The sequence below is a fragment of the Mus caroli genome, chromosome 9, assembly GCF_900094665.2.
Source record: "Mus caroli chromosome 9, CAROLI_EIJ_v1.1, whole genome shotgun sequence".
NCBI classification, from domain to species: domain Eukaryota; kingdom Metazoa; phylum Chordata; class Mammalia; order Rodentia; family Muridae; genus Mus; species Mus caroli.
Genome location: NC_034578.1, coordinates 52,896,182 through 52,918,500, shown reverse-complemented (window position 1 = coordinate 52,918,500; position 22,319 = coordinate 52,896,182). Strand labels below are relative to the sequence as shown.

The following is a 22,319-nucleotide window of genomic DNA, read 5'->3' as shown; positions in this document are numbered from 1 at the left end:
TGTAAGCTGGCTGATGCAAGTGCTGCTAACCTCTGAGCCATCCCTCCAGCAGTAGTCTTGATCTCTTTATCACCTCCATGGCTTTCTTCCTTTTCCTTAATGAATAATGCACATGAGCAGCCAAAGAGCTCCAAGGGCCAGGCCAGTAGAATTCAGAATACCCTGGAGTCTTTCCACGCCCTTCTACTCTGCATCTGCTTTGGACAAAACTACACCCAAACCGGCTCTCTCCACTTATATGGCCTTGTCCTCATCTGCCTTCTGCTGAGACCTCTTGATCGAATGGCTGTCTAGCACACACTCTTAGTGTCCTGTAAATAACAAGTTTTCGAGCCTGGTGCAGTGGTTCACACCTGTAGTACTAGCACTGCAGTGGCAGAGGCAGGAGAATCAGGAGTTCAAGCCATCCTCAACCCAGCTTCATAGAGTCAGAGGCCTGCCTAGTAGGCTACGAGAGATCTTGTCTCAAAACAAAAGATTAAACATCCATGCCTTTTACACTATGAGCAGACCACATAGCCTGCATCTCCTTTCCCCTTTCCTATTGTCCCATAAGCAGTAAGGAGAAACCAAGGTGTTCCTTCATTGCCTGACTTGAACATCCCAACTAAAAATCCCATTTTTATCTCTCATACAATTCTTTCCTTAACAAACCACGAGAACACAGTGCAGTTTCCAATTCTCTACCACTTTATGACGTGGGTCCCCTTACTAGGAGTTTCTAATGATGTGTTCTTCGTATCCATCAGAGGCCTCAGCACCATCTCCTTTAACATCTGCATTTGCTGAAGTTGTCACTTAACACTTATCCAGGGTTTTTCTAACATGCATTTTAAATGCTTTCAGCATCTACTTAGTTCTAAGGCTGCTTCTGGAAAATTCTTAACTATTGTTGGAATGGCACTTCCACAGTTTTTGTTTACTTAAGCTGATAGAAAACTGTCATAGACTCCACAACTTAATTCTCCAAATCTAGAGTCTGGAAAATCCAAGGTCATGGTTGCGACTGGCTTGGTTTCTGGTGAAGGTTTCCATAGGCATCAGAGACAGCCACCTTTCGATGCATTTGACATCACAGAAAAAGCAGCTGAGCCTGCAGGTGTCTCTCTACTATGAGGATATCCCTGACATCAGATCAGGCTCCCGCTCGTAACTTAACCGTGATCATCTCCTTATAGCCCTTGTCTCTCAGAGACGATACAATCCATAACCAGTGTTGATGTTGCTCTTTGTTCTAAAATGACTGGTTTTAATTTGGAACTTCTACTGAATTTGAAGATTTTTTTTCCTGTCACTTATTCTAATTTTTCTTCATCATGAATAACTTTATTTGGATTTATCTAAAACTAAAAGACATTTTAATGCAAAATAAAGAGCTTTGAAGTCATCTGGGCCCACATTCTGAAATTTCTCTCTATTATTAAACAGGTCAAGGAACTTTTCGTTTTTAACATCAGTAGAAACTGACTGCCATGCCTACCTCATAAAATTGTTATAATGCACATGGCTAGGTAGTGAAACTGCTTTCATAAACTATGGAGTGCATGTAAAATACAATGAAATAATGTATTGTTGGTAGCAGAACAGGGACAGCAGTCCACACTGTATGTATAGGTTACTCATTAGTATTCTTTAATAGTAGGCATTAGCCTCAGAATATTTAGATCGGTTCTATACTTAGATATTTCCTTTCTCATTACTTCAAAGATGTAAACACCCTTTTTTCTTAAGATTATAACAGAATGCTACAAAATGTAGCAACCTCAAGAATTGCATTGATATCAAAATTAGAAACAAATTAAGCTCCTGATATTAAGAAAACGGTTTAATAAATTAAAGCACATTATCCCAATTAAATGTTTGTAACCATTATAATTGGTGACTATAAAGACTATATAAGATGAAAAATGTTTATTTTAAATTGTCCTAGAATACCAAACAGTAGGAGCACACCTTTGTTTAAAATGATCTATAGAAGTATTCCGTTAAATCCGATGTGAGAGTGATGGTCATTAGGGGTGACTTTGATTTTGTTGAAAGATAATATTGTGATTGTTCAGTGGCAGGGGCAGACTCGAGCATTTGAGGTTGTAGATCGAACATGGAGGTGCCTAAGAGCACAGGTACCCTTAGTTAGCCTTGTTCCTCACCTCTGTCGTCCTGTCCTCTAGCATAACTTAGAAATAGTTCCCACTTCATATTCCTCGGCTTTTGCACATGCTGGCTCTTCTGTCTGCACTGCCCTTCTCGTGGGAGACAGTGTGACTCAATGAAGAATTTCAGCCTTCTGATCTACAGATGACCTACTCCATAGCCACCTGAGGGGTCCTCACTAACAGAGCCATCTCCTTACCTACAGAATCAGAATTGCTGGCAGTGAGCTCTGGGAAACCACATTTATAGCAGCAACCCCCACGGTGGTTTCCATATAGAATTTCTGAGGCCTTATGACAAAGTAGTTAAGAATGAGGTTTTAAACTCAGAAGAACTTGGTTTACCTTAGAGTTCAGTTGCAAACTGGCTATGTTTCTTTAGCCTTGTACATGCCTTTTCTAAGTCTAGTGTCTCTCTGTAAAGTAGAAAACCATTTACTCTTAGGTCTTATATTTAAGACTTACCTATCTTCCCCTGTCACTGTAGCCAGGTCTATAACAAGAAGCTCCTTAAGCTTAAGCGGGGAGGACTTATTTTGACTCACTGCCTGAGATTTCAGTCTGTCATGGAGGGAAGGCTTTATGGCTAGAGCAGCTTGTGACTCTGGTGGCAGAAATATGATGCTACTTACTCACACCTCACCAAACCAGAAAACAGAGAGAGGCTAGAAACAAGACTGGGCTATAATCCTCCAGGCCCATCCCCTAGTGACCCACCTCCTGCAGTGAGGCCCTCATGCTACAAGTTCTGCAACTTCCCAGCTATTGCCATGTGCCAGTGCAGAGAGCCGAGCCTCTCTGTGCTCATCTCCTTATCCATGAGAGCTGCTCTTGCCCTGGCCTCCTTACCCAGCTCTAACCACTTCCAGCCAGTGACCAAATATACCGTGTCATAGGCCACATGCCCATGTGAAATTTCCTGTCTTGAAATTTCCAATCAAATTGGTTTTGTTACTTTTGAATTCATCTTTACCCAAATTTTGGGGACATAGGCAGAATATAACCAGATTCTTAGCCAGCATGTGACATAAAGGGCATCTTGTCCCATTCTCAATAGAGAATGTTTCCCTCTGCAACTTCATGAGCCTGGCTACATTTCAGTTGACATTCTGGTCTCCTGAACTCCCAACCAGACTAACTCACTAAATTGTGTATATTACCCTCACCTATTGACCTCTGCTTACAAAATCCTGGGTTTCTCTGGCCTGTAGCTCCCAAACGTCCACATTCCTCACAAACTTGTTCCAAAGAATGAAGAGATCAACTTCCTCCCAGAAGCTACCCTTCTCACTGTTTTTTAGTTTGTTTGTTTGTTTGTTTGTTTGTTTTTCATCAGTTACATTTTCCCATTGTTAGAAGCAACTACCAAAGCAGAAGGAACTTAGAGGGGAAGGGGATTTATTTCGGCTCACAGTTTGAGGATATACCAGCCCATCATAACTGGAAGGCATAGCAATAGGAGGGGCCTGCAGTGGTGGTAGCAGGAACCTGATGTTGCCTGCTCATATCTTGTTAGATTAGCAAACAGAACAATGAGCAGGGCTGGGCTGTAAACTTCACTGTCTTCCCTGCAATGACCTCCTTCCTCCACTGAAGCCTCACAAAAATTCTACAGTCCCAAACAGCTCCAATAGCATCCCATGGTTGAATGCATGAGCCCATTGGAACATGTCACAGTCAAACCATAATGAAGCCATTGTGAGAGAAGAGGGTTACAGGATATGTGGGCATGGTTGGCAGATGCCTGTGGTCCCAGCACTTGAGAAGCTGAAATAGGAAGACCCTGGGTTTCAGCCCAGACTAGACTATACAGCTAGACTCTGTCTTTAAAAAACCCACAGAATTTAATATATGCATGATATTATCACACTAAGTTGTACAAATAAGCAGTAATTCCATTACACAATATAGAAACATTTGTGTGTCTCTTACCCACCATTACTTTTGACATCTACTGCAAGGACCATGGCTTTTTAATTCTTATGTGCTTAGAACCTAGTACAATATATAATAATGGACATTTGGTAAAATATTTCATGACCTTTCAGAAGAAACAATATAAAACATGATATTTTTGTGGGTTTACATCAATACATATGCATAAGGCAAGTCTTTGCCTTCATAGAGCTTGTAATTCAGTGAGAAAGCCAAAAGCATAACTCTTTAAATAAGACAGATTATAATGAAGACTCAAACGGGGGGGGGGGGTAATGCAAAATTAATGATTTGGTGAAAATTATAGTGGGAGGGGCCCCAAAGAATGCAAGCTGGGACTCACTGGTGTGTTATTGCAATAGTCTAGGTAATTTTGAGTCCACCCACACTGCAGCAGGACAAAGGACAAGAAGGGACATGTGGTTCAGAGCTGCCAAAGGTGTGAGCCTTGTCTAGTAAGTGCTAGACGTACGATGAAGGCAGCAGTCATAAACTTCTAGGAAGGATAACCCCCAAAGGATGGCAGTGCCATTCAGTGATACATGACTCCAAGGGATGCGTTGTCTGTGAAGCATGCAAATGACAGCCAAGGCAAACAAGCTCAACAGCTAAACACAGAGCTTGGGCTTCATAAGAAACGTGAAGCCTAGAAAAAGTTTTCTCGTCCCCCAGTATCTTGATTTAATTCAGACTAAATGGGGTGTATGAGACTGTTAGTGGAAGGATCTGTAATGTGAGAAAAAGCCTACATACATAGAGATGCGACTCAAAGCAGGAACAATTGGGACCCTAGCCACAAAATGCATAGTCCCCAGGCTGAGAGCTTGAGCCTATTTCAAGACAAGGCTATGTGTAATAGTGGGGTTGGACACCAACCCAGCAAATTAGAGGGATAAGAAATGGGGAGGCTGTGAATGTAGTCAACTTTTAATAAAGTAAGTGCCTTAGTAAAGGAAAAAGCAAAACTGGCTCCCACACAATCGGTCACCTTCAGTTCCCTGTTTTATTCCTCATCCATGGTTTCTCTTATTCTGTCATCTTGGCAGACTACCACCCAGCAGACCAGACTGTCTGGGTGAGCTGCACATTGGCTGGACTCCAGCCCCTAACTTACTTCCCTGGTCTCTAAATAAAGATAAATGTAAGATTAAACTTGAACTAAACCTCCCTGCTATCCAAGTAAAATCTCCATTGCCTTCTTTGTCTTTCAAAGAATCATAGCAGCCACTAGCCAATTATCCTAATAGACTAAGGTCAGTTTTAGAAGGGCCTTCGTCATCTGTTACTAAAGGAAATGGAGGCCGGAGAGGATGGCCTGGTTTGGAGAGACACCAATTTCATGGCAGGCTGACTCCTGACTCCTAAGCAGTACCTCTCCCATTATTGTACTTGAGCCAGTAAGCTAGCCCCTTGTGTAGTGCCTTTTGCCTAGAAGAAATTGGGTAGATACCTGGTAGATTATTGCTTGGTCTCATTAAGACTTTTTTTTTTATTTACCTCAATGAGATAATCTTTGACCAAATGCTGTCATGAAAGACCATGTGTTAAATTTAGATGAAGTTACTTTAAAGAAGTTGTTTAATTCTTCACATATATAAAAATGCAACTAACTTTCTGAATGTTTTCCCCCAAGAAGTTCAAAGTTGAGATGGTAGGAGTCTTCTCTTTTCATAGTACAGGTCTTTGTTCTCAATGCCAGGTGATAAACAGCTCAGTAGACATGGGACTTTCCTGTTATACCAGCAAGGCTACTCACTTTCCTCCTACACCACAGCCTTGTTAAAAGCTTGTAATAAAGTTGAAGTAAATTGTGGAGACCAGTGCCTTTTATTGCACTTTTTACTCAAATCCCAATTTGTCTTATTTGGGTAGATGCTGAGAAAGCAAGACACTAAATGAAAAAGCATTACGGAGAATAGCTGTTATCGGTTGGAATTTACAACGAGCTCATACTATCTACACAGGCAGTTAATTACTAGCTTAGTAGTAAGGGAAAATCTAGGTGGGAAACCATTCCCACGTTCATAATTCAACACAAATATATCCAACATTGAAATGTAACAGAAAGTGGGTGACCAGTAGCCAGCTACACATACATGGCCATTCTAGATTAGTGGGCACCTCACTTCACGGCTCGATGCATGTAGAAGTGTCAGAGCCCCAGCTGGGAACTTGCTCAAAAGAAAGAACTTGGAGTCACAATAGATTGCCTAGAAAATCAGAGCTTTAATATTGATGAGGTAAGAGAACATATTGGGAATTACAAGTTTGGGTTCACGTTAATTGAATTCCTAATCTGGATCCTGAGCTCCAAGTCACAAATCAAATGGTAAAGACTTACACATTGCCTTCTCAAATATCTCCTAGGTTCCAAATGAGTTTCTTAGCTATGTGAACATTTTTGTAGTAATTTAAGCATTAAAATACCCAACCAGCCTGACAAGTCTCATAACAGATTCCTACAGTGTGGAGCCCTCAGCATCTACAGTGTGGAGGCCCAGACAGCTTCATATATTAACATTTCATCTATTTTGAAGGTTGTTGTAACATTGCCTATAGGGATGGGGTTGGGGATCTTACCTCTGTAACCAGAGGTAAGGGATACTCCTCAGCAGGCCAAGGAATTACTGTCAAGCAGTAATTGACCTCTATATCCTTAGACTATCAAACACTAGGTATCAGTTTAGAAATTGAGGTTTTCATTCTGCACACCCCCATTGCAGCTGTGCTTCTGTGTACTGCAACAGAACAGCCCAGATGGGAGAATGCATATGCTCTTCAGTGTTTCTCATTGTGTCCATCTACAATTCACTCCCTACAATATCCATCTCACTTAAGGCTCACTGAGGCACTGTAAAACTCGTAGTGTGAGAAGGAAATGAGATTCCCTGCTGATAAAGTGGAAGAAGGCTGAAGGCACACTGGGCCCATAATGGAAAAATAAAAGCTAATGTAGGCTATTTTTGAAGAGTCCTGCATTTTGTAATTATTACTTTCTTTGGGGAAAAGAATAGAAAATTGAGTAGAATGACGAAGGACCTTGTCGTTCTGTAGTTCTGTTCAGTATAAAGTTGGTGAGTCTCTAGGGCAGACTCCACTCAGCAGACAGCTAGCATTGATCCAGTTTTCCTCAATCGTGTAGTCAGATCAGTCATGAGCATTGATTACTCAGGTCTGTCTGCTACTGCCCCCTCCCCATTATTTTGCCAACTTCCATCTGTTTCATGAAAGCTGTTCGTGTACTCTAGCTGCTCTGGGCAAATAAACAATATAGCCACACTGGATTCAGTGTAGCTTTTTCTTGGTGTTTTGTATAGGTAAACATGTTCTGTGTGCCTTGTTCTCTGTTAGGCCCTGAGATACAAGTGTCTGTTCTTAAAGTGGACCAAAAAAATCAGCCAACTATAGTAAGAAAGATGTCCAGACAGAAAGGGTACAACAGGCATGGAAGACTGGCTACAGACAGACAGACCACCATGGTAAGAATGAATGGAAAGGGGGCAGGAAATACAGTTGTGAAGAGAGACTGCTAGGTTATCTAAATAGGTATGTTATAGCAGATTTTTAAAGATGCCTTTGCTCCCTGTGAAAGTTATTTTTTAAGGGAATTCATAGGAGAAGCAAGGAGTCCCATTGGAAAACCTTTGTGGTAGTCTAGGAAGGCAGTAATGCTAACAGTAGAGGTGAAGAAAGGACAATTTAGGAATAAAATCAGTAGGAGCTGTAAATCAGTTGGACATAGGGCATAAAGATGGGAAAGAAGTCCAGAGTGAACTTGATGTTGGAAAACAGGAAACAGAGCCAGGTAATGGAGCCACTCACCAGGAACAGAGAAGGCCAGAGAGTGAGGGTGCAAAGGGCTCAGGTTTGATTGTACTGGATATTAGGAATTCACAGGATAAGGCAACACAAATTATTCAGCCAGTGTTTACAGTGTGAGAGTCAGAGACATAAATGTGGTTTACAAATGCAGGTATGTGGTCAGCAGCCTACATAAGGGGGTGTGTGCAGAACAGAATGTTGAGTGAACACTAGCAGTTCAAGCCACCTTTGGGACAAAGAATCAAGAGATAGTAAGTGACCAGCTTACATATCATACTCACGCCACTCCCATCCCCCATGTCTCTGTTTCTTGTCTTAAATTCAAAGGGCAGCAGACTGGAAGGTCTACTTTACAGGTAACAGACAGTGAGGGCATTCTGGAAGGGTCAGTAATGATAGGCGTGTGCTGTCTTTTCCTTCCCAGCTGCTCATACTGTGGCTTTGCAGTCATGGCCCCCTACAGTCTACTTTATACAAGTTAGCTGTCTGGGTTGACATTCTTATTACAAACATAAATGCTTTATAATGACAAATTTGCCTCAAAGGTATGCAGAGCAGTTGCCATGAGCAACACATGAAATGAGCCCCTGAACTGAAATGAATGTTTGGAATTAAACTTTTCAGATTATGTGCGAGGAGCCATTGTCCAGCTCAGATCCCCTGCTGGGACCAGGCTGTGTACATGTTGTGTGTTTGACCCGGGTTTAAGAAGGTCTTGAGAGAGGGTAATCTGACCCTGATTATGGCTTTGGTTTTTTTGTTTTGTTTTGTTTTGTTTTGTTTTTTGGTTTTTTTTTTGTTTTGGTTTTTTTGGTTTTTTGGTTTTTTTCCATTTCCCAGCAGATAACTCGTCAGTGGTTGAAGTATCCCTACCCTGTATTTGGAAATCTTGTCAGATGGCTTTCATCCGACAAGTGGTGGCCAGTGCTGTAGAAGCATCAGCCATGCTGGCCTGCTTAGTTAATAGCAACAAGATACTGTTCCTCCCCTGTGTATTTTGTCAACTCAAACATGTACCCATTTTCCCTTCAAGCCCCTGCTTTTGCAACTGTACATTATGTCGTGTAGAGATCAGCTAGCTACCCATTGTAATGGTCCCCTGATCCTTCTGGGGAGGAGGGATCAAGCTGACATGCCCAGTGAGCATGAAACCCCTGCACCCAAGGAGGACTCCTAGCCAGCTTCTGCTCTTCTCATCAGCTGCTCCCTTTACTGAGTGAACTCGGCATCGCTAACGCTGATGATTCAGAGACAGAGAGAGAGACAAACAGGCAGGCAGGCAGGCAGACAGACAGACCATGGTATATTTTTCCCACATTCAGCAGCTAGATTTTGTTCTGCTGCAATGTGTTCTGTGCTTGGATGCTGATATTATAGCTCCCTCTAGTGTTTCTGGGGTGCAGTCCCTCAGTTCTTCAGTTGGAGAGACTGTAGACAAACACAGAATCTGCCCAAATTGACAGCATTTTAAAAAGGCTTTCCCATAGTTTTCTCTTGTTGGGAATGTGAAATTTTCCTCATTCTGCTGTTGGTTCAGAGCGTGGGAGATGGGACCAGGATCCCTGTGGGAATAGTTCTTCTGAGGGCTCCTTGAGATGCCCCTGTTCAAGCCAGCTAGCCTTATAAGGAAAGAGTGGGAATTCTGTTCAAAAGAGAGAGATGAAAACGAGAAGCTGAAAAGTTTATGTTATCCCAAGTAGAGAAAATATTGGGTAAAGGAATTTAAAAAAAAAACCTGGCAGTAAGAACTTTGTCCATTTATTCTGGAAAGAGTGGTTTGTTCTCCAAAATAACTTTTGGGCTAGAAATTTATCATCTGAAGTCAGATCATTTTGAGGTATTTTTCTAATCTAAAGGAGTCAAGTTATTAATATTTGAAAAATGGCTACTATGTAGTACATAGAATAATATAATATTCCTGCCTAAATTAACATCATTGCAGCCTCTATAATAAAGATTTATGAGCTACCTATCATGTGAAATCCTATTATGGAAATCTCCACAAGTCCATGTTTGGGTTGTAACCGGCTTCACGGTTATAAACCAATTAAAAGCACAGTGCCTCTCCTCTCTCTCCTGCTCTTTCTTCTCTCGTTTTCATTTGCCCTTAAACCAGATTGACCCATTATTCTTCAGCCTGTCTGTGTAAATACAGAGATAAGGAAGTGCTACCTACTCAGCTTGCTCTCTGCGCAGGCCATTTCCCTCCCAAGCATCCAAAATAGTGGAACAATTTATCACTTCTTCTGTGTAAGTCACTCCAACCCTTTATCTCAAGTTGATCTATGAAGCCAAACATAAATTCTAGTTGTAGAACCCATGTTCTTATCTACGCCCAAAACTTTGGAAGACTTGATAAAAATATGTATGACTGCCTCTGTGTGTACATGCAGATAAATTTAAATATCACAGGATAGGCTATCTCCTTTACATTTGATCTTGAACCACCTAATGGTGAGGTTTTTCTTTTTCTTTTTTCTTTCTTTTTTTTTTCAGTGTAAATTGGCATAGTAAAAAGTAAAAATTTAGTTAAACCATTTTCTCTTAGAACTAGGATGGCTTCCTTGGACTAGAACATAATGCTGATCTTGGCATCGATGGTGGTGACCTTAGCTAGGTGTAGTGACCACAGGTATATGTAATCCCAGGACTATATGTAGCTATATGTAATCTCTAAGGGAGGATTACTTCAGGTTTGAGATCAGTCTGAGCTCCATAGTGAGTTCCAGGCCAGACTGGATCCTTCATAGGACACTATCTTAAAAAAAAAAAAAAAACCAAGAAAACCTTTACTGTTAGCTGTCCTCCCTTGGACCAGCAGTCAGCGAGCCCCGGTGCTGTGGCAGGTAGCTCTCAGAACCTAAAGGAAAAGGAGCACCTGGACATTTGCACACACCCTACAAACAGTGTCATTTCCTTTTACCTTGTCCTCTTTGAAAAACTACAAAGATTCTGTATGAGTGCATCCTTTTTAATATTTCCAAGTGATCTGACTGGCTATCAGCATTACATTTGTGTATCTCAGTCGCGTTTAGATGTCCTCAGTATACTTGATCCCATTTCATCTCTCCAGCTGCCTGTGAGGTAAGGTTTCCATATTCTTTCTGTTGTTTGCTTTATGAGGCAGACTGAGACCCAGAGGACCTGAATGAGCATGCCCAAGGATACTCAGCTATTGGCAAGGCTAAATCCCAGACCTAAGTCCTTGGGAGTGTCCTTTCTGTAACATGTCAACTGAGTTTAATTTTCAGTCTCATTCAGCCAAGCTCAATGATATTTGATAGACGTTTCAAAGACTGAAGAGTTGGGACCCTGGAACCTCCATTTCAGCAGGCAATATGATACTGAGAAAATTATAAACTGCCAATGAGTTTAATGGCACCTGTGCCAGATCCAAGCCCCATACAACTAAGTTATGGCACATATAGGATTTTAAATACCCGGTGACACATAAACGTGAAGCATTGCCATCAGTGCATTATAGAAGGAGTGCCTGTGATTGATGAGAATACAGGATACAGTGCACTGCATGTGCTCCAGACTTGGAGGGCTTTCCAAAGATAGGATTTTCTGAAAGATGGATGTTTGAACTTGAACTCTGCCCGAGAACATCCTATTTCAAGATGTGAAGTTTGCTTTTAAAATAAATATAAAGCATTTTTTAAACTGATTAGGTAAGTATGTGGCAGAAAACTTGAAAGACCTTGTTTTTGGATATTTCAGTACATACATGTGGACTCATTTCCATACATGGACCAGTGCTATCAAGTCTCTAATTGTAATAAGCATAGGCTATGAGCAAGAGATGCTCTTTTCCCCCAAGGCCCCAGGGCCTTTTTTCTTTCATTTTTAATATCTTTATGAATAGACATCAGTGCATGCTGCTTCTCTAAGCTGGAGTTCCATCTGCATCTCCCAAGAGAATTGCAGTTTTCTTTTTAAGTAAAATGAATAAAATAATTTTTTAAAAAAAACACTTGTTCTTTTCCATATCACTGTAACAAACAAGCAGCATCCATACCCCCAAGAGCATATATTCCTGGAGTCTATGGTACCTGAGGGGTGTGGTGTCCCTGCTGAATAGGCCGTGCTGGTCTGTGAACTAGGGGTAGACTGCATCTGCACTCTCTGAACCTCCAGACCCCTCTGGGGTGATCTCACGTGTGTACGACTTTCATGTCCCCTTGAGATCAAAGTTTCTCCTTGAGTCACACCTGCTTTGCATAGACTTCCTTCTGGAAGATCTTAGTGCCTGATGTTGGTATAAGGGGGCAGTTAAAAGTGAGCATTCTTAATGGAGATGGCCTAACAAGACCCTGGCTTCAATCCCTAATAATACAGAAAAGGGCACAGGGGTCTGTAGGATGTGGGGGGTGTAGAGGAAAGAGAGGGAGGATGAAATAGCCTGCATCTGGCCAGAGTTACTCCTGTGCTCCTCCTGTGCCACATGCTTTCCACTCGGTCCCAGGTGGGCATCTAAGCCACTGACCCCACTTGGTGGGGGGTGGACAAGGGCCAGCCCCTGATACCAGGGGCCCCAGGGATACGGGAGAGAGGGCAGAGGGAGAGAGCCTGTCTGGTCCATGGCTGGAGCACAGGAAGGCCTTCCATCGGGAGATTAGAAACAGCTCATTAGGAAGAAAGCCTATTCCACCATCCAAGCACAGCAGGCCTTGATGAACAGAGAGAGTCTGTGGTTTTAGAGCTTTATTGTAGAAAGGTAGGGGGAAGGAGAGAAGGTAAAAGAGAGAGACCAGCCATGGCCAAGAGGAAAGAAGGGGGAAAGGAAAGAGAGAGAAGAAAGTCTAGGGTAAGAGGTTAGAGAGAGAGAGCGGGAGGAGAGAGTGAGAGTGTAAGAGAGTGAGGAAAGAGAGTTAAGAGGAGAGAGATGGGGCCAAGCAGCCCCTCTTATGGTGGGACGTTATCTTGTTGTTGCTAGGTAACTGGGAGAAGTCTAGCCTGAAGGTCAGAAGCTTGGGACATTGAGTACATGACTAAAATCCACAGCTTCTCCTGTGGGGGCTGTGAGGACGGTAACTTCAACAGGGGATTCCAGGAGACATGAGGGAACGCCTTCCATCCCATGTAGGTGAACTATCACCACTAGGTTTCACCGGGGTTCCACACCTCAGCTCAACTGGAGACCAGACTGTCTGTGCATAGCCCATTGCCCCACAGGGAACGGGATGAGAAAGAGCACCAGGCTTAGAAATTCCTACAGAATGTAAGAGAACATTTATTGTGCTAGTTGTGTTGTCTTCTAGGTACACAAAAGATAGAGCAGAACCAGCTTTGGCATTGCAACACACTCAACTCTGCAAACTGCTAATGTTTATCTGGACGCTTATCCTTTCTTATTTGGAAAAACATAAACTGGACATGCAGCCTTCTTGGTACTAAAACATTCAAAATCCTTTCTTCTGGCTCTTTGAAATTAAATAGTGTATTATCTATAATCATCATACTGTACAAAACATCTGAATTCATGCCTCCAACCTATTGTTTACAGCTGCTGCTCAGCCATCCCCAGCCTTTGATAACCACTAGCTCCCTCCAGCTTCTATGAGACCATTCTTAGAGGGAGGGTCCACATCTGACTGAGATCATACTGTTGTTTGTATGAGCCTGGTTTATTTCACTTTAGCAAATCATCTCCACCTCCATCCTTGTCATCACAAAACACAGACTGTTGTTATTTTTTATGTATATGTACCGTAGTTTATTTATCCAGTCAGTAGTTAATATCATTTCCATTTCTTGCCTATCAATAGTAAATGGTAGAATACTGATGTTCCTTCGACAGTACTGCTTCCGTTCCCTGTGACTATGCAGTGAATGTGTGAGATCACGTGGTGGCTCTGTTTCTCATTCTTTGAGGCTCCTCTCTGACTGTTCTCCTTTCTGTTCTCACCAGCAGTGTGCACCATGAGGTTCTGTTTCTCCACACTTTTCACCGGCGCTTTTTTTTTCTTTCAGTGACAGCCTTGCTTTTTTTTCTATGATTTGTTTTTGCTACTTTTTAATTATGTATATGGGAGGGGGGGTGAGGTGTTTCTATCTGAGTTCAAGCACCCTCAGAGCCCAGAGGCAGCTGGTCCTCCTGGAACTGGAGTTACATATGCTTGTGACCTTCATGGCATGTGTGCTGGGAACTGAACTCAGGTCCTGCACAACAAAAGCTAGTATTCCTAACTGCTGAGCAACCTCTCCAGCCCCAGGAACAGCCAGCCGTTCTAATGGAAGTGAGGGATGTGGTTTGCTTTGCCTTTCTCTGGTGTGTGTGTGTGTGTGTGTGGGTGTGTGTATGAGTGTATGTCTGTGGAGGGTGTGTATGTGTGTGTGTGTCCCATTGTATGCCTTGTGCTAATTTTAATTGAATTATTTGCATTTTAGTGATTTTTGTTGTTGTTTTTGGTTGTTGGTTGGTTAGTATTTTTTTATTTTGATTTTTGTTTTGTTTGTTTTTTCGAGACAGGATTTCTCTATGTATCCCTGGCTGTCCTGGAACTCACTCTGTAGACCAGGCTGACCTTGAACTCAGAAATTCACCTGCCTCTGCCTCCCAAGTGCTGGGATTAAAGTCGTGCGCCACCACTGCCCAGCTATTTAGAATTCCTAATACATTCTGAATAGCCCCTTATCAGATATGTAGTTTCAAATATATCTCCCATTGTTATGTTTTCAGTCTGTTTTCTTTGTGATACAGAAGTTTTTTAGTTTGATGTAGTCTCTAATGTCTATTTATGCTTTTATTACTTATCCTTTTAGAGTCTTGTACACAATTTCTTTCCTGATCCAACATCCTACAGTCTTTTCCCTGTTTCTCCTGGTTTTATAACTTCACAGTTTGAGGTTAAATCTTTAATTCATCTTGAGTTGATTTTGTAACTGATGAGAGCTTAGGGGTCAAGTTCCATTCCTCAGCATGCATACTTCCACTTTTCCAGCACCGTTAGTTGGAGCCCACAGTCTGAAGGGCTTGTATGAAAGCTGGAGGTGGTGCGCATAAGGCACTGAGTGCAGACTAGAGGTGGTGCACATAAGGCACTGAGTGCAGACTAGAGGTGGTGCACATAAGGCACTGAGTACAGACTAGAGGTGGTGCACATAAGGCACTGAGTACAGACTAGAGGTGGTGCACATAAGGCACTGAGCGTAGCCTTGAATGTGGGTCCATGAGAAACAGTAGTCACTTATGGGCTGGCTGCCCAGACCCTTTCTGAAGACTTACTGTGTTCCTAATGAGTCACCTTGCAGTTAATCACCCTCTGCACCTCGTGTGTCTGCTTATGGGAAGTCTAAGTGTGCCTCCTGCTCTCTTTCAGATCTGCAAGAGCAAAGCTAAGGAGTCTCAGCAGTATTACCATAGCCTGGCTGTCCGGCAGAGTCTGCCTGTGCATTTTAACATCCAGCAGGACTGCGGCCATTTCCTTGCTGAAGTCCCTAGTCGTCTGCTTCCCTGGGAGGATCCTGATGCTCCTGAAAAGGCAGAGGATGGCACTGAAGACAGCGAAGAAGAGGGGAAGGCAGAAACTTTGGGGGGAAATCCCGAGCCCTGCTCTGAAACAGAGCCATCCCAGAAAGAGAACCAACGAGTCACAAACAGGAAACAAAGAAGCCACGTTGTCGTCATCACCAGGGAGGTTCCCCATCTCACTGTGGCCGACTTCGTGCGAGATTCTTTGGCCCATCATGGGAACAGCCCTGACTTGTATGAGAGGCAAGTGTGTCTGCTGCTCTTACAGCTGTGCTCTGGGCTTGAGCACCTCAAGCCCTACCACGTCACTCACTGCGATCTTCGCCTGGAGAACTTGCTGCTTGTCCAGCACCAACCTGGGGGAGCTGCCCAGGGCCCTTCTCCTGCAGACCCTTGCCCCACCTTAGCTTGTCCCACAAGACTCATTGTGAGTAACTTCTCTCAGGCCAAGCAGAAGAGCCACCTGGTGGACCCCCAGATCCTCCGAGACCAGTCCCGCCTTGCCCCAGAGATCATCACGGCCACCCAGTATAAGAAGTGTGATGAATTCCAGACGGGCATTCTCATCTATGAGATGCTGCACCTGCCCAACCCTTTTGACGAGAACCCGGAGCTGAAGGAGAAGGAGTACACGCGCACAGATCTGCCTCGGATCCCTCTCCGCTCCCCGTACTCTTGGGGTCTACAGCAGCTTGCTAGCTGCCTCCTGAATCCCAACCCTTCTGAGCGCATCCTCATTTCTGACGCCAAAGGCATCCTCCAGTGTCTGCTCTGGGGCCCCCGAGAAGATCTCTTTCAAATCTTCACCACCTCTGCAACCCTCGCACAAAAGAACGCTCTGCTCCAAAACTGGTTGGACATCAAGCGAACCCTGCTGATGATCAAGTTCGCGGAGAAGTCCCTGGACAGAGAGGGGGGCGTCAGCCTGGAGGACTGGCTTTGTGCTCAGTATCTGGCCTTTGCCACTACAGACTCCCTGAGCTATATTGTAAAAATCCTGCAATACCGTTAATATGGCCCAGGCGTTGCTTTTATTGTTAAATATCTCCACCTTCCTCATGTTACCCTCGTGTCCCTGTCCTGGTATCCACTCAGAATTTAAGGAAAGGAAAGAAGCCAACTGCCACCCTTGTCCAGGGACATGGGCTCCATTCAGCAAGGTCACCTACAGCTTTCTACAGTGAGTGGCTGAGTGTTTCTTTACTGTACAGCAGTTCAGCTACACAAACATGCAGTCACCTTCCCTTGGAACATTTGTCATCCCAATAGTCTCACAAATGTGGGGTGAAAAATGAAAAATGCACAGCCATGAAGGAGCAGCTCCCGTGGAATGATCTCACCAAGCTGCGCCCACCTCTTCCATAACTCTGAAGCTCGCCTGCATTAACTAGCTAGCAGTACACGTCACCAACCTCAGCTGTCACCCACTAATGCTCTCACAGCAGATTCCTCTCCCTTGAAGGTATCAATGACCACCTCTTTTCCGGGAGGACATCCCATTATCCTTCTCGGCTCCATTGTAGTCACTGGGGACTAGCCTTTGCTCTGGCATACAGTGAAAGGAGGGGACCCTACATAGAGAGCCACCCAGCAGCCACAACCCTGCTGCCACTGCTTCACTGTCCTTCACCTTCACCCTGTCCCGCCTGCTGAAGTTTGGATTTATCAGCCACTTCTTGTGGCCCATTACAAAGCTGACCAAAGGTGGTATCACCGATGCCTCAGCAGGATGAAATATAGTCCAGAGATTATGAATAGTTGGCAGGATATGAAGAAATAATGTCCTTATGTGTGCAATTCTCCAGGGGCCCTCAGGGAACAGACTTTCAAGTACTGTTCTTTGATTCCTGTCAGACCTACCCGCATGGCAGCCAGGCCTGGTGGTGTCTGTGTGAGTCAGAGTTTCTCCCCCCACAAGCAGTAATTGGCCAGCTTCCTTCCATCAGTAAGCCAGTATTAACTAGTCTGCCAAATGCTGTCGGCAACAGCCCTGAGTGAGATGGTTATCCGTTTAGCATCACCGTCACCTTAGAAAGCTACCCGAAGCTGGCTATTGGAATGGCCGGAAGACAAGGGGAACGGGAAAGGCCACAAAGATGGCTGACCTGTTCCTCGGAGTGTGAGCCTCTTCCAGAAAGACTGCCTCCCAGAGTGAGTGGCACGTTGCTCCTAAGCCTCTGCAGTGGGTCTGGAGCTCGGCTCACAGGAAGGCTGATGGCTGCAGGGGGTGACTGAGAGTTGTTTCCCATGGAGCCCGTGCTCTCCCGTGAATTATGTGCAATTTTTGTATGTATTTTTAAGCTGTATATTACAGTGTTTATGTTGCAACTTTCCATGAGTGAGAACTGCAGAAGCCTTCCTGTCTTCCCTTGGCACATATTTGCGCTAAGAGGCGAGTGTCCTTTCCACCTGTGTGTGTATGTACACTCATGCGCTTGTTTTATTCAAAACTGTGAGTCTCTGTTTACTTCAACCTTGAAATCCCAAGAGTCACTTGAATGGTAAGTGAGTATGCGTGTGTAACCATATTGCATGCACATGCTGGAGCTAGGCTTCTGGGAAAGCAACCTACAGTGGGGTAGACAGACCCGTTCTGTATACCTTGCCAGTGAAGAAAACCCAGAAAGCCCTGATCCACCAGTGCCGAGTTGTCTTAAAGCCAAGACTGATTTTGTGCAGTATTATTTGGGTGGCACCTTAGTGGCCTTGGAAACTTGTAGACTTTTAACATTTTTAACAGCCTTTCACATGATTCACTTCTATCAAAAAGGATCAAAAAAAGAGAATGTATTTTATTATGCATTTTAAAAGAGAACAGTATGTGTGAGACTGCATATGGAGGATGGCTTGTGTTCCTGGCTAGTGCTCCAGACCCCCAGGAAAGAGAGCTGGTTGGCCCACAGTGTCTTGTGTCTCCTACACAGAATGACCATGGAGAGGGCAGCCATGAGTCATGGCTGCGCCATGCCCAGCAGGCTAGGGTTTGAGTCAGCTTACATAGCCCATGGTCACAGAACTCCCTGCCTAATGATGCACTGAACTGGCTACATAAAGACCACTGACCATGTCAGTGGGCACAGTCCTTCACTTTCCACAGTACTTGCAAATTGAGACATACCTTCTCCACGTCACGCTCATGGTGCCTTGCCCATGTAAATCTGAATGTTGACTATTTAATGAGGTTACATATTTAATGCAGAATGTTCCCTAGGCTCCTCTGTTTGTTCTGTCTGTAGAAATCTCTCTTTTTTTTTTCCTGTTATCTTAGATCCAGCCTTCTTTCACACTATAGTAGAAAAAGTGTGCACACTTCTGCTACCATTGTCTCACTGCATTGGTAAGCTGAGCATCCTCCCTCCACGTGACTCTCACTATTCTTACGACCGCACTAGTGAAGGACAAAGATGAAAACCGGCTAATAGGAAAAGAGCGTCCGACTTTCTAGAGACAGGAGTTAATTCTGTCTGGGGGATGGCCACAGAATGGGGGCAGGGAAGAAGGTGTCCAGGTTAGGTCAGAGCAGAGACAAGAACTACACTTCTAGGCAAGAAGTCCATCAGGTGGTCCTCTGAACATTTCTCAAATAACGAAATTCAGTCCATATAACATTGTCATAGCCACTGTACGTTTCCATTTAGATTCACTCACTAACTGGAAGGAAATCCTCCCCTCTGCAGCCACACACACACACACACACACACATTTTATATATACATATATTATGAATTTTGGAGTGTTACTAGTATAGCACTTGAAGTTTTCACAAGTAACATCTGTATTGACTGGATTCTTTTTTCTTTTCTATTAAAGTCTATGCCATAGATTCTTCCATTTCTGTTGAGAGTTTGAACAACTAAGCCCCACTGGAACTTTCCCTTAAGCCACATGGCCAGTCTCTCAGCACATGTAGGTACTAGAGAAACAGGACTGTGGCGAGAGCAGGCAAGAGCAAGAATCGCCGTCCCTCGGAGTGCCTTGTTAGCATAGTAGCCTAGCCATGGAGAGAATAGCCCCCCGTGCCCCAGACAGCTCTTGGGGAATGCATGCAGCCACATAGTGTGCAAAAGTTCACCGTAAAGGACAGCAGCTGATGAGCAAATGAACAATCAAACAGACATGGGGGGTAGGCCATGAAGTTCCTGAAAAATCACCAACCCCAAGGCACACGGATAGCAGAGGGCTTCAGGGGTTGTTCTCAGGACATGGACTGGATAAGGTCATAGGGGAGTGAGTGCCCCTCACCACTGGTGCTGAGGGCCAAGAAGAAAGTCCCTCAAGAACTAGTCAGCGCAGCCTCCCTTCATCATGCTAGGGGAGCCTTTTCTGCCTCTGAGCTCAGGGTGTTCATGAAGATGGGACTCTAAAGCTCTGGGAAGCCATGCCTCTAGGAGTAAAGCCTCTGCTATCAAAATCCCCATGCACGATCTTGAAGCCCACTCAGTAGTGGGTCATGCAAGCTTTCCAAGTTTGATTTATCCAGTATTGGGAAATCAGCAAATATTAGCTGGTAACCTACAGTGAGGATTTCCCATAGCCTTTACCTAGAGTGATCTGAAAAGATACAGGCTAGTCTCAAAAACCGGGATGGATTTAGGAGGCTTCATTATATTCTAAGTAATTCTGGGCTTATAAAGCATCCACACAGTGGGAAACAGGACAGAACTCGGCTCTCTGGGCCAGCTCTGGCATGCTTGTCATTTCTCTCACTAGTGGATAAGGATTGGGATTCTGGTCCAGCCTCGTAACTGAACAGAATGGCTGCCTATAAAACTGGGTTATTAGACTTACCTCATTGAAGCTCATTTTCTCAGAGGCTCAAAGTGCTGTGCTGAGACAAACTCAAGTGCACCGAAGCCCATCCACTCACGCTCACAGTGGTGCACAGGTGGGGACGCCATGGGAAGTCAGAAGAGCCATAATGCAGGACCCTAGACAGGTTATACCAAAGAAAACAAGCCTTCCTCATCCTGCTGCTGCTCAGATGATGGGGTGAGCTGTGACAGATGCCAGAGGAAGGGGCTTTGCAAACATTCCATGGTCAAGGTGTCCAACTGGTAAGTCCATCCCCAAACCAAAAAAATAAAAAGAAGGGTTCTCTGTTAGTTTCAAGCAGGCCATGTGTACGTCAGAAGAAAGGGTGTAGGGAGTGGCAGCAGCCAGAGCAGGTGGCAAAAAAAAAAAAAAAAAAAATTCTCTGCTATCTTAAGAAGGAGCTTTTCACCAGCCCACTCTCACCACACCTGGCTAGTGCCAGACCTTATGCACGGGAGCACCACAGCTGTAATATCGAAGCTTGGGTTTATGGTGATTGGTTTTTTTTTTTTTTGTTTTTATTTTTGTTTTTTTTTTTTTCCTAAAAAGAGGTGCTGTCAAGAGATTTGTTTAAAGAACTCTTGGGAAATTTTCTTAACCCACCATACCATTGTATGAACCTTCCCACAAAGATGACTCTCACTCAGCATCCCCATCATCTAACATGTAAGTACCCAGACTGTCTAAGGTGCTATACAGCTGTTGCACACCCACCCCTGCAGCTGTTTTAAATTAGAGACTTCTGCATCAGCTGCCACTGGATGTTTTGCCCATGCAGATGGGCCACAGGGGTCTGCATTCTGAGCGTCCTTTATACATTCCCCCTTCAGCAGCCTCTATGTCTGTCCCTGTCCCTGCTTCCCATCCCATCTCACCCACCCCATGGTTTTTTAAATCAAGAAAGTTTCAGGGAATCAAAAGAGGTTGGGATTTTTTTTAACCCAGCAGAATTGCAGAGTTATATATTTTGCTATGAATATTGTTGTGGTACAGAAAATCCACTTTGCCTGTTGGTTTGTGGCAAGTCTGTGTGTCTGCACTCTTGATAACTTGAATGTCGAGCCAGCCCTATGGCTTCAATGTAGTGTTGTTGAAAGATTAAACCACACAGCTTCAGGAAGCCTACTCAAGTTGTTTCTTATTTCCCATCCCTGACCAGTTCTGGAGAGCGTTGTGTATAGACACTGGGCTGGGTTTTCTGTTCATGACACAGAGGGCATTTTGTTGGGAGGTGGAGGCAGAAGCAAGATGTCACCTGTCTCAGTGAATTGAATCATGACAGTCCTTATTCTAATATCACTAATTCTCCATGGCACTGCCCTCATTCTGCTTTGGGAAATCTTGTTTCCCTTCCTTCAGCGCTTTACCCATCTCCTCTCGTATTTTACAATTGTATGAATCAATAACAGGTCCCTGTGTCACCAGTGGCGCCTCCCTTTGGTTTGCTGTGGTACTTTGCTGTGTACTCTGTGGCCTCACGTTACTGTGTAAATAAATTCCGTTTAATATACACTAAAAACCAGACTTGAAGTGCATGTCCTTCCGGTGGCTTGTCCATAGAAACATGCTGGCGTGGGTCTAACTGCAGATACAGCTCTCTTATTCATTCCCAAGATGGCTTCCTGTTCTTAAAACAGGCTACAGTAGGTAGCTTTTCGCCAGCATGCCCTCTGCCCTCTGGACTCCATTTCCTACCGACAGACTCTTTTCTCTTCAGTGCCTCTGTAATTTGAGAAAAGGAGGGCTCCAAGAGCAAGTGGCTAACTCCTCAGGTTTGCTGGGTAAGATCGCCCCCTGGTGCCCAGACACTGCAGGCTGCCTGGTTAGAGAGGCTTGGCTAGCAGCTGATTTGACTGACTCCTCCAGCAGGAAGTCAGGCTGCGGAGACAAGCCTGTACACCATCATCTACAAAATCAGGCCTGCCCTTAAGGTACATTTGTCACAGGAGACATCCTTCCAGAGGCAGCCGACAGGTAACAAAAAAGGAGCCTGTCTGGTTTAGGCAAAAAGACAGCAGTGAGCAGTGACAGTCACTGCTGCTGCTAACATTGTTCTTAAGTTCTATCCCAGAAAGGTAGTTTCCAGGCTTGGGTTTTATGTTGCTGAGGTACAAACTCCA

At 44.1% G+C, this 22,319-nt stretch overlaps 1 protein-coding gene across 2 annotated transcripts in view; it reads left to right on the top strand.

Annotated features, from left to right (window-relative positions):
- Positions 1-20,489, top strand: part of Peak1 (pseudopodium enriched atypical kinase 1) — a 215,836-nt gene extending 195,347 nt beyond the window's left edge. For both annotated transcript variants that reach the window (XM_021173067.2, XM_029482036.1), the window contains one exon: positions 15,236-20,489. In XM_021173067.2, the coding sequence (XP_021028726.1) occupies positions 15,236-16,399 (1,164 nt within the window). In that variant the 3' untranslated portion in view covers positions 16,400-20,489. The remainder of the gene's footprint in view (positions 1-15,235) is intronic.
- Positions 20,490-22,319: the final 1,830 nt, after the last annotated feature.